The sequence below is a fragment of the Sciurus vulgaris genome (genome assembly GCF_902686455.1).
Source record: "Sciurus vulgaris genome assembly, chromosome: 2".
Classification (NCBI taxonomy): domain Eukaryota; kingdom Metazoa; phylum Chordata; class Mammalia; order Rodentia; family Sciuridae; genus Sciurus; species Sciurus vulgaris.
In genome coordinates, this window is record NC_136462.1 from 51,883,821 (window position 1) to 51,899,883 (window position 16,063).

The 16,063-nt window shown below is 40.0% G+C and overlaps 1 protein-coding gene and 1 long non-coding RNA gene across 4 annotated transcripts in view; one reads left to right on the forward strand and one right to left on the reverse strand.

Annotated features, from left to right (window-relative positions):
• Positions 1–16,063, reverse strand: part of LOC306648876 — a 603,819-nt gene that overhangs the window by 229,091 nt on the left and 358,665 nt on the right. The gene's annotated exons all lie outside the window — the stretch shown is intronic.
• CDKL1 (cyclin dependent kinase like 1) overlaps positions 1–16,063 on the forward strand; it is a 54,975-nt gene that overhangs the window by 33,641 nt on the left and 5,271 nt on the right. For all 3 annotated transcript variants that reach the window (XM_079119132.1, XM_079119131.1, XM_079119130.1), the window contains exons 3-7: positions 2,798–2,870; positions 6,247–6,337; positions 6,943–7,143; positions 11,726–11,808; positions 14,663–14,719. In XM_079119132.1, coding sequence (XP_078975258.1) covers positions 2,798–2,870; positions 6,247–6,337; positions 6,943–7,143; positions 11,726–11,808; positions 14,663–14,719 — 505 coding nt within the window. The remainder of the gene's footprint in view (positions 1–2,797; positions 2,871–6,246; positions 6,338–6,942; positions 7,144–11,725; positions 11,809–14,662; positions 14,720–16,063) is intronic.

The following is a 16,063-nucleotide window of genomic DNA, read 5'->3' on the forward strand; positions in this document are numbered from 1 at the left end:
GAAACTCCAGCCTTCCATCTGGCTGGGGAGAGAGTGCTCCCTGTTGGCATAGAGTAGCAGAGGGGAATCTAAGGATTTAATTGTTTTCTAAGTAGATTCCCCACACTCCTTCTTAGTTCTCAGCTCCACAGAGATCTTGACTACTAGTACTTAAACTTTTGAAGATTCTTCAGTAAATGGTTAGTTCTCCACTTTTCCCTCTCTTGGCTTTTAGGATCTGTTAAGTCACTTATTCATTCAACTGCTTTCTGGATTCCAAAATGTGTTACTATTATGTATACTCTGGAAAGCAGTTTAATGACTTGTGGGCTTTTGTCTTTAGGAAAATGTTATCAATGTTTTCTAATCAGGTTTGGGGAGGGGATGAAATTTGATGGGCTTGCTTAATTTATCATCTTAATTCAGAAGTCCTTTGGAGTTTCTGCAACTGACTTCTGTGACATTGCACTCTCTACAATCCATGCTCAACTCAGCCTCCCTTCCTGGGTCCCCCTCCTCTTTTAACCTTTGAACATTGAAGAGCCTCAGAACTTACCTCTGAATTCCTCTTTGCTATCTGTATTTACTCAAGTGTTCTCATCCAGTTCTAGGCTCTAAATACCCTCAATGTGCTTTGGCTTCTCACATCTACGTGTCCAGTGGGCCCTTCCTTCTGAACTCATGACCGCTTTCTCAAAATCCTCCCTTGGAGGTCCAGTAAATACTGCTTCTTCCCTTTCTCACATCCAATCTCTTGGACAGTCCTGTGGCTGTATTTAAAAATGCAGCCCACGTCTGGTCACTTCTTACCACTTTAACTCCTACTTCAGATATTTGCTTTCTGGACTACTTTATAGAACATAGCACCTCTCCCAGCACAGGGCTAACTCTTCTGTGTGTGTGTGTGTGTTGGGGTGGGGAGGGATTGGTCTGTGATTAACAGTGGCCTAATGGCCTCTTCCAGGGGCTAGAAGTGACATTTGTGGTCACCTTTAACACTACTACTCAACAGTTCCTTCTCTGGCTTCACAAACACACACACACACACACACACACACACACACACTCCAATTCCAACCTAACACCACAGAATATAGTCTCTTTCTCTTCCTTTCTGTATTTGCAAGTCCCTTCTCCCACAGGGAAAACCTGACCTTGTTAATATCTCAGAGTGTTGCAGCTGAAGGGATCTTAGAATCTGAGGCCCTACGTTGCAAAGAAGAAACTGAGTAATAAAGAAGTGAGCAGCCAGCCCAAGGCAACATGGCTTGGTTAATTTATGCATTTGAGAATTGTATAATAATGTGCTCAGCATTGAAGGGCATTAACAGTATGCTATTATTATTTACTTTCAGATATTTCTTTTGGGAAATGAGTTTAGAGACATGTTGCCTGCATGGATAACCTCACATTAATATTTAATATATACAATAATTTGAATATATCCAAAATATATTGTTTTTTCTGGGCATAGTGGAGGCAGGGGCAACCTAAAATGTACCCTGCATAGTGGCATTTTCCTAGACCTTTTTTCTAGTACCTGTGCTTGTATGCCATGAGACCAAGAGAATTTGGAGAGGCCATATTCTAGCCGAGAGATATAATCTTGATGCAAAAATGTCCCAGCTATTCTTCCTAAAGGTGACCTCTCCATTTCCTTTGCGTTATCCCATTCCGTTTAAGCGTCCTCTGATCTACTTGAAAGGATTTCCTGAACATCTGGTCTGTGACAACAGTGGCCTTGTGGCCTCTCCCAGGGGCTAGAAGTGACTTTTTTTGCGATCACCTTTAACACAACTACTCAAGAGTCCTCCCCCCCCACCCCCAGTTTACTTATTAGTTTTGGCTGAGGACCACAACAATAGCATTTAATGTTTGATTCATAAAATATCAAGTTCAGCTGGTGGGTGGGAGTTTCTAAAAATAAACACTCTCTGTAGTCTATTTCACTCCTTGCCTCGGGGGTGGGGAAGAGATGCTCCCAGACAAAGGTGCTTTTTCCTAATTCACACAAGGCACCTGCTAGGACCTCTGACTGCACTGGTTAAATCAGCTTAGAGTCAGGTAAGAAGGCCTGGGGTCAGTGTATAGGGTTTAGATGCTATGACAGAGGAAAGGACAGAAAGATGTGGTCAGGATGCAGCTCGCTACAAGATAATATTGGGAAAGAACCAAGATCTTATCTGGGTTTTTAATTATGATTGACTTTTGCTACATGATCTCATCAGTAAAAATCTTCATTACCTAAAAAACAAAATAAAACAAAAATGTCCGGAATATGGAGAGATCATATGCCCACACGTGGAAGATGAATTTTTTGCCAATGCCATTAGTTTGGGACAACTTGCAAAAAAAAGTTGCATCTGAAAAAAAAAAAAAAAAAGAATGACAAAATTTAAAGAAGAATAAAAAATATAAGCAGCATCTTTTGTGCTGTATATTAATTAACTTTATACCAACAAAAAATACCACATAGAAATGGAGCTGAAGTTTCCAGGCAGATTCCCAGTGGTGTATGAAGGTTGAGAGCGGTAATCATAAATACTTGTTGAAATCCCTGTGGGTTTCATGGTCCCTTCCTATGGAAATCCATGTTTGTGTTTTTGTTAACCTGCTGTCTCTAGAATTCAGCAGAGTGCAGGCTACCCACTCTTTACATTTGGAACTCATGGAATGATTGCCTATCCTGCGAGGTGACTGTGTGTCACCTAGGATTTTGCATTGCTGAAGCCTGTCTTGGTTTACATTTTCTTTTCTTGAGCTGAACTCCATGGCTGCACTAAAGAATGTGTTTGTGTTGCTTCTTTATTTTTATTAGGGTACCAGAACATCTTGTGAAGAGTATAACTTGGCAGACACTGCAAGCTGTAAACTTTTGCCATAAACACAATGTAAGTCTCATGGTCTCCCTTGGAAAATCAGAAGCCTTCTCTTAAGCTGAGGAGAAACTTTGTACAACATTTAAAAAAAATATTTTCTTAGATGTTGATAGACCTTTATTTTTTATTCATTTATTTATATGTGATGCTGAGAATTGAACCCAGTGCCTCATACATGCTACGCAAGTTCTCTACCACTGAGCCACAACCCCAGTCCCCATACAACATTTTTATCATACTGAAGCCAGAATTAAGGACAGGTAGTTAGTGTAGAAATAGGGAATCGGGTCAATTTGAGAAAATGAAGCCATGAAGCCCCATCTGCCTCTGGAAGTTGGAGACTGCCCCTGGAAGAATGGAATGTCGAGGATCTCCAGAGTCCATTGATTACCAAATTTACCTGCCTTTATCAAGCAAGCAAGGAGCTGCTAATTAATGCCCCCTGGGCCCTTACCTGCCTGAATCACCTTGGCTCTCCCACTGCCCATGGCTTTTCACTTAATGCAAAACCAGGCCTAGTCACGTAGGCAGGAAGGAGAGATAAGTGGGGAGAGAACTGGAGAACAAAAGAGACTTTAACCTAGAAAAGATGGAGGGTGCGCTTACTTCTTGGGACTTTAGAACATCAGCCATGGCCCCCTTCTTCCTGCCGGGAGAAGTCTGTATTATTACCTTTAAATAAAACCTGCTTAATATGCATGCCTTGGCGTGCTTCTCTAGTGTTCAATCTTCAGCATTAGAAGGAGCAGAACTCCTCACCGGTAAACAGCGGTATCAATACTTTTGTGAGTATAGTCTTCACCCAAACCTTCATTAGCTTGGTTGCAGTAAGAGGCTAAAAATGCCAATCTAGCTATTCCTTTTTACTCAGGTTTTATAAAACATGCATTGTTAAATGATTTTGAGAAACTAGTTATTTATTTAGAAACTTCGCAAACATAAGATGGAGATAACCCTACTCACTTGGAGTCTGTATTGGACTGGTACCCCCACAGAGGTGCTGAAATTGGGAAGTGCTTCATGCCTGCTTGATAGCAGTATACCCATTGCAGTAGGTGGAGTCCCAAGCCCAGTGCACAAGTGCTTTGGTGAGATATGAGTGCTGAGTCAGAACTGGAGTAGCCCAGTTGAAGCCTCTGGTACTCCTGGTCACAGCTGGGCTGGTGAGAGACCCAGTGGACTGTTGCCCAGGTGGTGTGACTTCATGATTCTGGCAGACCAGCTGCTCCCTTGAGTACAATACTGCCCACTCCCTGTGGAAACCAGATTCTAGGGCTGAGGTACAGCTCAGCCATCGAGAGCTTGCCTTCCATGTGAAGGCCTGGGGTTCAATTCCCAGTACCACGGAAAAGAAAACAAAAACAAAATATGAATTCTAGTGTTGGAACTTCATGTTGGCAACAAAAACAACTTGATTGTAATCTGACATCCCACCAACTGTCAGGGTCAATTAAGCTGGTAGGGCTAAATCCTCTTCTTTGTGCTGCTCCATGTGATTTTTTCTGAAGCTGCTTTCCAGATGGAGAAAATATGAGTGTAGCCAGCACCTCTTCCTACTAAGCCTTCTTTAACCAAAGACTATAATCCTCGGCAGGGCTGGGGATGTGTCTTAGTGGCAGGCAGCTTGCCTAGCATGTGTGAGGCCTTGGGTTTGATCCCCAGCACTGAAAATAAAATAAAATATCATTATTGCATAGCAGTGAGGATGGGCACTTCATATTGCTAGTCACTGTTGAGCAATGGTTGGTACTTTCCTGAAAGCAGATTTTAGGATGAGAGAGACATGAAGGCCCTGGTGGAGAAGATCTGAGGCAGTAAAGACAAATAGAATGCATACCACAGTTCCCTGGAGAGCCCCAGATGCTCTGTTTGGCTCCATGTGCTGTTGGGGGAGGGTGTAGAAACTTGTAAAGAATTCCCAGAACAGAATGGAAGCACATTCTTTTTTACAAGTACTTCTGACCATATGTTACCATGATATTCATGGAAGTATCCATTTATAGATAAATGCAAAGCCAGTGATAAAAGAGACCTCAGAGCCTAATTTTGAGAACTAGATAGATTATAATAAAATAATGAAAATATTGCCTCCTTTTCAAATTTTCTAGACTAATAAATATTTGTGGGAAAACCCGGATGTTGACCTCTCACCCTTAACATTCTTTGGAGTGAGAACCATTCAGGCTCAAAAAGAACTCCTGTCTTATCTCCAGATTCTAGAAAGTCAGGAATAACCCCAGGGCTTCAATGTGCAGGCCAAAGGGGTCTCTGAGGTTGCAGAAAGAAACATTCCCCTGTAGAGAGAAAAATGCTTGGGAGAAGGGAGGGTTATTAGGAATCCTGAGTGGTAATTTTGACCCAACTGAATATTTAAATGCAATTATTAATTAGGCTGTTGGTTTTATGGTCAAGAAAATTGTCATTTAATAAGAAAGTTGTATGAAGATTCTCAAATGTTCTTCTAATACCAATCTGTTAAGGAATGTAGGTCTGAAAACCACAGGTGATTGCAGTCTAAATTATGGAGCAGGAGGCACGTCCAAGGGGTCGATGCAGCTCAGTGAGCACTTGATGTGTTGTGGGACAGAGCTGACATCTAGCGACTCTCCCCAGAGGGTGAGGGCTGATGCCTATTGTTTATCTCGTCAGGACAAATGGCAGAGCTGAAAGGGAGATCTCCTGGCAAGCTCATGGTTCCCACCCTTCTCCTCCCTGCTTATCTCAGCAGGCCCAGGGCTTGTCCTGTTTACCAGGCCAGCTGTGTTCTCAGCTCAGCACTCCATTGTGAAGTCTGCTTATGCACCAACTCTGCAGCTCCTGCAACCCTGATACAAGCCTCACTCAGAGCCCTTTACCATTTTCCCTTTCACCTACAGTCGTCGAATGAAAGGCAGGACTCCTAGTTAAATTGGAAGTTCAGATAAACAAGCCTAAGTTTTTAATATAGTTTAAATACTGCATGGGACATACTTCTATTTTTAAAAAATATTTTGTGGCTGGGGATGTGACTTTGTGGTAAAATAGTTGCCTAGCACGCATCAGTCTCTGGGTTCAATTCCTAGCACCACAAAAAAAAAAAAAAGTTTTTATATGAAATTCAAATTTAATCAGTTGCCCTATATTTTTGTTTGCTAAGCCCGACTGTCCTATTTTCATTATTCCTTTTATCCTTCGTGGTTCTTTTGAATACTTTAGGAATTTGGGATGATTTGAGCTCTAGGTATGGTACTATTTTTATTTTATTTTAGACTGTTGTTTTGCTCTTATCCAACAGGATAATGAAAGATTCAAATGATTTATCCATTATTTGTTAAATGTTCAAATGTGTTATGCCATATATTATGGTCACTCCTTTGTAATCTGATTTTGTTTTGGTTTTTGTAACTAGTGCATACATAGAGATGTGAAGCCAGAAAATATCCTTATCACAAAACATTCAGTGATTAAACTTTGTGACTTTGGATTTGCTCGACTTTTAAGTGAGTATTGAAGTTTTCTTTAGTTAAGTGTAAGAGATGGAAACAGTTTTGATATGATAAATGATCTAGATGTTATATAAAGCTAGTTCTTGTGAATGTGAATTGAAACCTAAGCTTGCTATAAATTAGAATTCTGTAATTTCAGAATTCTGTAATGTATTTATAATTTGAAAATGTGTAGACACATACAGTCGTTTGATAGATATGTATGCTACATGTAAATTATTCCAAAGTAAACTATTATTAAAAAGTATGCTATTTTGGTTTCTACCAGATTGTACTAAAATAATACTTTCCAGAAGTACTATTTTAGAAGAGTGGTATTCAACTTTAGCTGCAGATTAGAATCATTTGGGCAACTTTAAAAACTGATGTGCCTAAGCCCTCCCCAAGAATTCTGATATAATTGGACTGGGGTGTGGCCTAAGCATCAGTAATTTTAAAAAATACTACATTCCAAGTGATTTTAGTGTGCAACCAGCATGGAGAACAGTAATTTCAAAAAGCCACAAGCTTGAGGGCAAACTTGCTTTCTTAGTTCTTTCCCTCCCAGTTCTGACTCCAGGTTTCCACTACTCTGTTTTCCATGTTCCATCACCGGCAAGCTGGACCAAGTGACTACTACACAGACTACGTGGCTACCAGGTGGTACCGCTCCCCAGAGCTGTTAGTGGGGGACACACAGTATGGACCCCCAGTGGATGTTTGGGCAGTTGGTTGTGTCTTTGCTGAGCTGCTGTCAGGAGTACCTTTGTGGCCAGGAAAATCAGATGTGGATCAACTCTACCTGATTAGGAAAACCCTGGGTAAGTGGTGTTTTTGTTCAACTATTTGGGAAACTGCATAGTTTTACCTATGTTGGTGCTGCAAGCAGAGCCAAGTTCCTGGCTGATCTGATCCTCTTTACGGTTAGGAAAAGTCAACAGCATTTCATTGCTGTGACTAAATGACCTGACCAGCACAATTATAGAGGAGCAAAAGTTTATTTGAGGGCTCATGGTTTCAGAGGTCTTGGTCCATAGAAGCTGGTTCCAGGTGAGGCAGGACCTGATGAAGGAAGAATGTGGCAGAGGGAAACAGCTCACATGTTGATCAGAGAGAGAGAGAGAGAGAGAGAGAGCGAGAGAGAGAGAGAGACTGAGAGACTCCACTCTCCAGATACAAAATTTATACCCCATAGCCATGGCCCAATTCCCACCTCCTCCAGCCACACCCTACCAACTCAATTGATCCCATCAGGGAATTATTCACTGATTGGGTTAAGACTTTTACAGTCCAATCATCTCTCCTCTGAACCTTCCTGCATTGTCTCACATGTAAGCTTTTGGGAGACACTTCACATTCAAACCATAACAGCAACTTTGGATCCTCACTGAAATGGCTCTATTAAAGGTGTCCATGTTTGTTTTAATAATAGTAATTAACAATTATTGAATATTTACTAATTATCCAAAAGACATGAGATTCTCTCTTGAGCATAATTTAGAACAAGTAATCTCTGAAAAATAATCATGGCAATAATAGGAACATTTCTGAGAGGGCTTAATATTTCACAGAATGCTTTCATGGTTTGTTTCATTTACAGATGGGGTACCTCTTGTCCAAAATGTTGGGGAACAGAAGTGTTTTAGATTTGGGATTTTTTTTTTTTTTTTGGCTTTTGGAATATTTGCATATACATAATGAAATATATTAGGGATGGGACCCAGGGGTAAACATGAAATTCATTTATATTTCTGATACACCTTATACAGATATCCTGAAGGTAATTTTTTTTCCTATGTGTTTTTTTATTGGTGCATTATTGTTGTCCATACTGGTGGTATTTGTTGTTACATATTCATACATGCACACAATACAAAATGTAACAATATAATTTGGCCAATAACACTCCCCAGCACTTCTCCCCTCTCTCTCTACTTCCACCACTGGGTCCTTTTCCTCTACTGATCTCCCTTTGATTTTCCTGAGATCCATTCCCACCTTTCTTTTCCTTTTTCTTCTCTACTTCCCCATATGAGAGAAAAATTCAACCCTTAGCCTTCTGAGTGTGACTTATTTAGCTTAACATAATAATCTCTAGTTCCATCCATTTTCCTGCAAATGCCATAATTCAATTTTTCTTTATGGCTGAATAAAACTCCATTTTATATATATACCACATTTTAAAAAAATCTCTTCATTCCTGATGGAAACCTAGGCTGATTCCATAGTTTGGCTATAGTGAGTTGTGCTGCTATAATCATGACCATGCATGTATCACTGTAGTATGAGGACTTTAATTCTGCAATATTGATACCAAGGAGTGGTATAGCTGGGTCATTTGGTGGTTCCATTCCTAGCCTTTTCAGGAACCACCATACTGACCTCTGTAGTGATTGAACTAATTTGAAGTCCCACCAACAGTGTAAAAGTGTTCCTTTTTCTCCACATCCTCTCCAGCAATTATTATTGTTTGTTTACTTGATGACTGCCATTCTGACTGGTGTGAGATAAAATCTCAGAGTAGTTTTGATTTGCATTTCCCTAATTGCTAATGATGTTGAACATCTTTTGACATTTTTGTTGGCCATTTGTATTTCTTCTTTTTAGAATTGTCTATTTTGAGTTGATTTTTGTGCAAGTGAGAGATAAGGGTCTGATTTCATTTTTCTACATATGGATAACCAGTTTTCCAAGTACCATTTTTTTAAAAGGCTGTATTTTCTTCAATGTATGTTTTTGACACTTTTGTCAAGGATTGTATGATTGTATCTGTGCGGCTTTGTCTATACTGTGTCTTCTATATCATTGGTCTATGTGTCTGTTTTTATGCCAGTACCATGTGCTTTTTGTTACTGTAGCCCTGTAGTATAATTTTTTTATTTGTTCTATTTAGTTATATATGTCAGCAGAATGCATTTCAATTCATTGTATACAAATGACTACAACTTTTCATTTCTCCAGTTGTACATGAAGTAGAGTCACACCATTCGTGCAATCATACATGTATATAAGGGTAATGATGCCTGTCTCATTCCACCATCTTTCCCACACCCTGTCCTCTCCCCTTCCTTCATTCCCCTCTGCATAATCCAAAGTTCCTCCATTCTTCCCTTACCCACCTCTGCCCCATCATATATCAGCATCCACTTCTCAGAGAAAACATTTGGCCTTTGTTTTTTTGGAATTGGCTTATCTGCTTAGCATGGTATTCTCCAACTCCATCCATTTACCTGCAAATGCCATTATTTTATTTTTCTTTAAGGCGGAGTAATATTTCATTGTGTATATATACCACAGTTTCTTCATCCATTCATCTATTGAGGGACATCTAAGTTGGTTCCACAGTTTAGCTATTGTGAATTGAGCTGCTATAAACATTGATGTGGCTGCATCACTGTAGTATAGTGATTTTAAGTCCTTTGGGTATAGGCCCAGGAGAGGGATAACTGGGTCAAATGGTGGTTCCATTCCAAGTTTTCTAAGGAATCTCCACACCGCTTTCCAGAGTGGCTGCACCATATAGTATAATTTGAAGTCAGGTATCGTGATACCTCCAGCATTGTTTTGTTTTTTTTTTTTTTGCTTAGAATTACTGTGGCTATTCTGGGTCTTTTCTTCTTCCAAATCAATTTTTGGAGTATATTTTCCAGTTCTGTGAAGAATGTTATTAGTATTTTGGTGAGAATTGCATTGAATCTGTATATTGCTTTTGGTAGTATGGCCATTTCAACAATGTTGATTCTGTCTATCCATGAACATGAGTGTTCTTTCTGTCTTCTGGGGTCTTCTTCAACTTCTTTCTCCTGAAGGTAATTTTATACAATATTTTTAGTGCAGCTGTGTTTTGATTGCAATTGCATGAGATCACATATGTCAGTGCTTGACAAGTTTCAGACTCTGGAACATTTTGGATTTCAGGTTTTTGGACTGGGGATGCTCAATATGTATTATGATGTGGTAATTCATTTGGATGTCCCTAACTTCAACCTGCCTGACTAGTTTGAATTATTCAGACTCTATGTAGGAAGATTCCCAATGTTCTGTTAGGCAGAAAGACTGGCTCTTCTAATGTCACTTCTCTGGTCTTTCTTTCCCACCTCAATGCCCTTTCCTTTCTCCCTACCCTTGAGGGAAGTGGTAAGAGCAGAGGAGGAGAAAGAAGGGAAGGCGAGAGACAGATGAAAAGATTCATAGACAAAGACGGCCTTTTTCAGAAATCAGAGAGTTTAGATCACACTCCTCTAAGAATCCCAGTTTAAAGCACAATTTTCTTCCTCTATAAACTCTTATAGCACCTGCCATTGTGTCCTGCCTTGTACTGTAAGCTGCTTAATGATGGGATGGTGTCTTATATTTCTACTTATCAGCCACTGATGTCTGCACATTGTAGACACCTTGCAGACCTTCCAGGGGCATCCGGTCTTCTGTGGATGTGTTTCCTCGAGTGACTGTAGGACACCCTCTATGCATCATCCCTCCAGCTCTGATGGAAGGTTATTAGGGCACAGGGAATTGTGCTCACAGGAAAGCCACTGAGGACTGGGACAAGCCATGAGAAGCTATATTTTGACAGCTCCTCCAAAATGGAGCAATGTTTTAGATTTGAGTGAGAGGTAAAGTTCTAAAATCAGTAAACTTAGACAATTTGATGCCCTGGTGTAGTAACTCTAATTCAGTCCAATGGCAACAGTCTGCTCTGGAAAGTGGGACTGGGTGTGCCTCAGGGATATCCTCCTGAGTGTATCTTTATATTCTCTGAACAAATTTCTCTTTAAGTGTAATATCCCTAGAGTTTTATGTAAGGATGATTTTAGTCCATTTGGCTGTAATGTGTACAGGATGAGCTTCCCATGTCCCCTGGAATACAGATATACTCCTTTTGTATTAATACATCACATAGTAAGTGCTTCTAAACAGTAGATGAAATGGCATTTTCGATTGATCACTAATTGGTGAAACAAGAAAAGGTGGTTTCAATTTGAATATGTATTCCTTCTGGCTAGAAATTTTTCCATGATTTCTTCCTTTCTTTCCTCCCTCCCTTTGAAAACATTTGTCAAGTGCCTTACAGTTGTTGCCCTTTTGTTACTTATTTTTAAGGCATTATTTTATTTGTGTGTCTACTTGAGTTGCTTCGTTTGGATTCCTCAAATACATTGTAACCCTCCAGGGAAAAACCTTACAGCATTGGACTCCCGTTGCTTACCACTTCTCTGCCTAACAAAGTGCATTGCTTACTGCAGAGCTCAGTGTAGGCTGTTTTGCTTGAATGTTTCTCCTTCTGTTTGGAAAAGAAAACTGCACCCTTCATAGGTTCAGGCACAGACAGACACAGCTTCCATGGAGGGAGACCATAGGTTAGTGTTTGTTAACCAATTTCACTTCCTTCTTTCTTTTCCAAAGGAGATCTCATTCCTAGACACCAGCAAGTATTTAGCACGAATCAGTACTTCAGTGGGGTGAAAATTCCAGACCCTGAAGATTTGGTGAGTAATCCATTTTGGAGAGAGCTCTTCAGAGCAGGCTAGCTAGCTAGGTCTTGGTAGTTATCACTTGCCTGGGCCCCATGGCTCACTTTATACTGGAAGTTTTGGCTAAGAGTAAAACAGAACATTGGAGCAAATTGGTTAGCAAGACCTTGGTTTGCAGTGCTAATTTAGATAACAGAGTTTAGTCATCCTGTTGGACAGGAATGCAGAACTGTCTGCCCCAGCTGTCCCTGTCTTTTGTCATTTTCATCAACTGATCCTCAGTAGCTCAGAGCCAGGCAACTTTTAGACAAACCCAGACACTGGCCCATGCAGTAAAAGATAACTACCCGACATTGTCCAGATTCCATATGCTACTGTTCACTCATTCTCAGACCATGGGAGAAAACCATAATGAACTTACTTGGCAAGCTTCACTCTGGTGCCTGTCTTCTGTGGCCAATGTAGGAAAAACATTCTTTTTAAAAGGACTGAAATATTAAAAATGCTCATACCCTTAACCTACTTTCAACAATTTATCTCAATAAAACCATCAGATAAGGCATAAAGATGGAGCATTTAACAGAAACCATTTCCTGCAGTGTTCATGAGCAGATGATTATTATGGTACATCCAGGCGGTAGAACTATTACATAGCCAGCAAAAATATTTAGATTCATATGTATTAATCTGAAAAAGTCCACAGTATATTGCTAAATGAAAAAAGTTTATAGAACAGCATGTATCATTTGACATAATTGAAATATTTAATAAAATATAATACATCAGTAAGGCCATGGGCTCTAGCTCCAGCACTACCAAACAAAGAACATTTCAGAGTATAACTAAGGATTGTGAGACCCAGAGTTCCTATGGTCTGAGGAAGGTATTTTCAAACTGAAACTAACCCTCTCTTCCATTGATGACATTTTCCATATGGAGGTTCCTCCTGTCCTTTGCACTTCTATCTCTTCTTCCCTCAGCCTCCTGGCTTGTCCCACAGCTAAGGCTTCCACTTCCCTACCACACCTCCCTTCCTGCACTAGGAAAAGTGGGCCAGGCTGGGATGGAGAAGCAGGAATGAAATCTGGCATATGGGAGGTGACCCAACTGGCTCTCTTGTGACCTGTACATTTCCAGTTCTGCACCAAATATCCCTCAGCAATTTCCTGTTCAATTGTCTACTAGTGAAGTTTCAAAAACAGTCCCGGTTTCATAAATGCAAAAAGCTTCCCATGGTGTCCCAGAGGTTGTCTTGCAGGAGATTTCCTGTTGACAGAAACACAGGAAGAAGCAGTGCAGGAGCTGCACTCGTTAGACATCTGTGCTCCAGTCCCTCTGCTGGTCAGTAACCCTGACTAGGGAGGCTCACTGGCTTCTGGGGCTGGGAGACTGGCTCAGCAGGCAGGATGGGCCCTGACATCTCACAGCCAACCAGCTGGCCTCAACCCAGGCACTGTTGCTGAGACAGCAGAGCCTGACGTGAGTAATGTCATGTCAGTTCCCAGCGGTGCTCACATTCAGCACACAGAGCACAAGAAGTATTTAGGCTATTAGGAGTTGGTGGGGGGGGCACTCAAGGACTAAGAAAGATCAGCTTCCCCCTCCTATTGAATATAGGGAACTCCAAAACAGAGGCTCTTTTCTCTTCTCATTAGTGATTAACACGTGCACATTCAAGAATTAATTGCTAGGGGCTGGCTCCCTATCTAAATAGCACTGTGCTCTGAAGCTGGACCACCACAGCTTCAGAACTGTTTCATTAGGTGAGCCTGGTCAGTGGCTCCAGTCTGCAGCTCACACTCTGCCATCTTTATATACAAAATATACTGTGGTCATTTACTTTGCTCAACTTGGCTGCCTCTTCTTATTTTCTCAGCATCCCTCCTTAATTAGCCTTTGTCAGTGATATGTCTCTTTAACTGGCCTATTTTTCTGCCTGACATGCAGCAGCATTCCTCACATTTATAGTGTTATTCCTGATTGACTCCAGCATATGACTGGAGCAAAATAGCCTTATATGGCCAAAGGGAGATTGGTGAATGCTGGCTGAAGAGACTCTTTAAAATGTGAGCTGATCAGAGAAACAGCAGGCTCTTGTGGGAGGAGGACAGCAGTGTTTATTCCAGAAGTCTAAGAAGCATCTGTTCACCTGGGTAGGGGGAAGAAAAATCTATTTTGAAACTCCCTTATAATAAATGTTATATAATTAGAGACCCTTTTATAATGCCATTATACAGTCCAGAAATTATTCTCAGGGGCTGGAGTTGTGGCTCAGTGGTAAAGCACTTGCCTGGCATGTATGAGACCCTGGGTTTGATACTCAGCATGACATATAAATAAATAAAATAAAAGATCGATTGACAATTAAAAAAATATTTTAAAAAATTATTCTCAGGAAAGACAGGTTATATAAATTGAGGCAGAAAAAAAATAACAATTGCTCAGCAAGCATTTATTGTTGTTTTTCTGTTTTCTTTCATTAGTACTTACTTATTTGCCATCCTCTTGAGGAAGTGAAGGGAGTGGTTAGGAAGTAAATTTGGTCACAATAACCTTTATTTTATTTACTTATTTCTATGTGGTGCTGAGGATCAAACCCAGTGCCCCACACATGCAAGGCAAGTGCTCACCACTGAGCTACAGCCCCAGCCCCTAGGAAGTAAATTTGGAAAAGCAGTTTGGAGGTGGGGAGAGAATGAGCTTGTGAAATAGGCATTAGGAGGTGATTTCTGATGGGAGATGGAGTGGAAAAGGGTGGAGGAGGCAAAAAAGGTTCCAGGAAGACGCTTCTATTCAAAGGAAATGGAATTTGAGGTAACCTTAATTTGAAAACATGTTGTATATTAAAAACCCCTTTTCTTTTCAACAGGAACCACTTGAGTTAAAATTTCCAAACATGTCCTATCCTGCCCTGGGGCTCCTAAAGGTAAAATGATGGCTTCCAACAGACCCAGAAGCACACAGATGTCACCACTGGGGAATCTGAATTACTTACAGCAATCCACAAAATGAAGTGTTCCTTTTAGAATTCTTCTCTTTTGAAAAGCATAAATATTTTCAACTTCTAAAATGGATCACATTTTATGATAGTGAAAACATCTGAAAGAATTTCTCACTTTAAATAAACCTAACATGTATTCAAAATCTAAATTTACACAAAATAGAAAATTTAAGGAGGTGGTACTTATTTTACAAAAGGATTTTTTTCTTTAAAAAAAAAATCCAGAGATGTAGGATCCTCTGAATAGCCAACTTCCCAGTACATTTGAAGTACATTTTGATTTTAAAAGTTGACTTACATATACACTTTTAGAAATAGAGCTGTCATGTAAAATGAGGTATGGTACCAGTTAAAATATTGGCAAGTTATAATCAATGTCCTACATATTCCAAAAACTATTTAACACATTTGCTGAGGCATTTATTAAAAAAAAAAAAAAAAAAAAATTGGGGGCAGTTCACTGGGGTATGTAGTTGTAAGATTTATCCATCCAAGTATAAGCCCTGTGGCCTACTTAATGGCAAAGAAAATAGTTAAGAATGATGTAATATAAAGGCATATATATTGTACCTTTCCTTACATAGTCATATATGCTTATAATGCACAGATTATATCTAGAAAGACACACTAAATTAAAAAAAAAGGGGGGGGATAGTTGATTCTGGAAAGGGGATTGGGAAGAGAGTAGAGTGACAGATGAGTGGCAGAGACTTTGTTGTATACTGTATGAATTTTATGAATTTTATTTGTACTATGTATAAATATCATTTCTAAATAGGGTTTTTACAAACTACCTGAAGGAAAGCTGGACATAGTGGAACACCTGTAATTCCAGCTGCTTGGCAGGCTGAGGCAAGAGTGATTGTGACAGCCTGAGCAATATAGCAAGAACTGTTTTAAAACAAACTAACAAACAAAGCACCTAAAAGAGATCAAGATGGCTAAGTGGATGATCCCATTTGGCCACCTGGGTAAACTCCAAAATTATATCCTACTCCCCCATGGCAGAACACCAGCTGCCTCAAGAACAGACCGAGGTAGACAAGATTCTTTGTTTTTGCTTCTAGAGACTATCTATTAGTGGGTACCCCTTTAGGAATGACTGTGGAAGGAACTAAAACCATGACCTGTGTTTTCCCTAGTTTTCTTTCTTCCTACTTATTCATAACCAAAGTTTAGTCTTCCACAAATACCACATGTTGTTACTCATATGTGGAAGATGAAAAGGTTGACTTCACAGAAGTAGAGAGTAGAACAGTGGTCACCAGA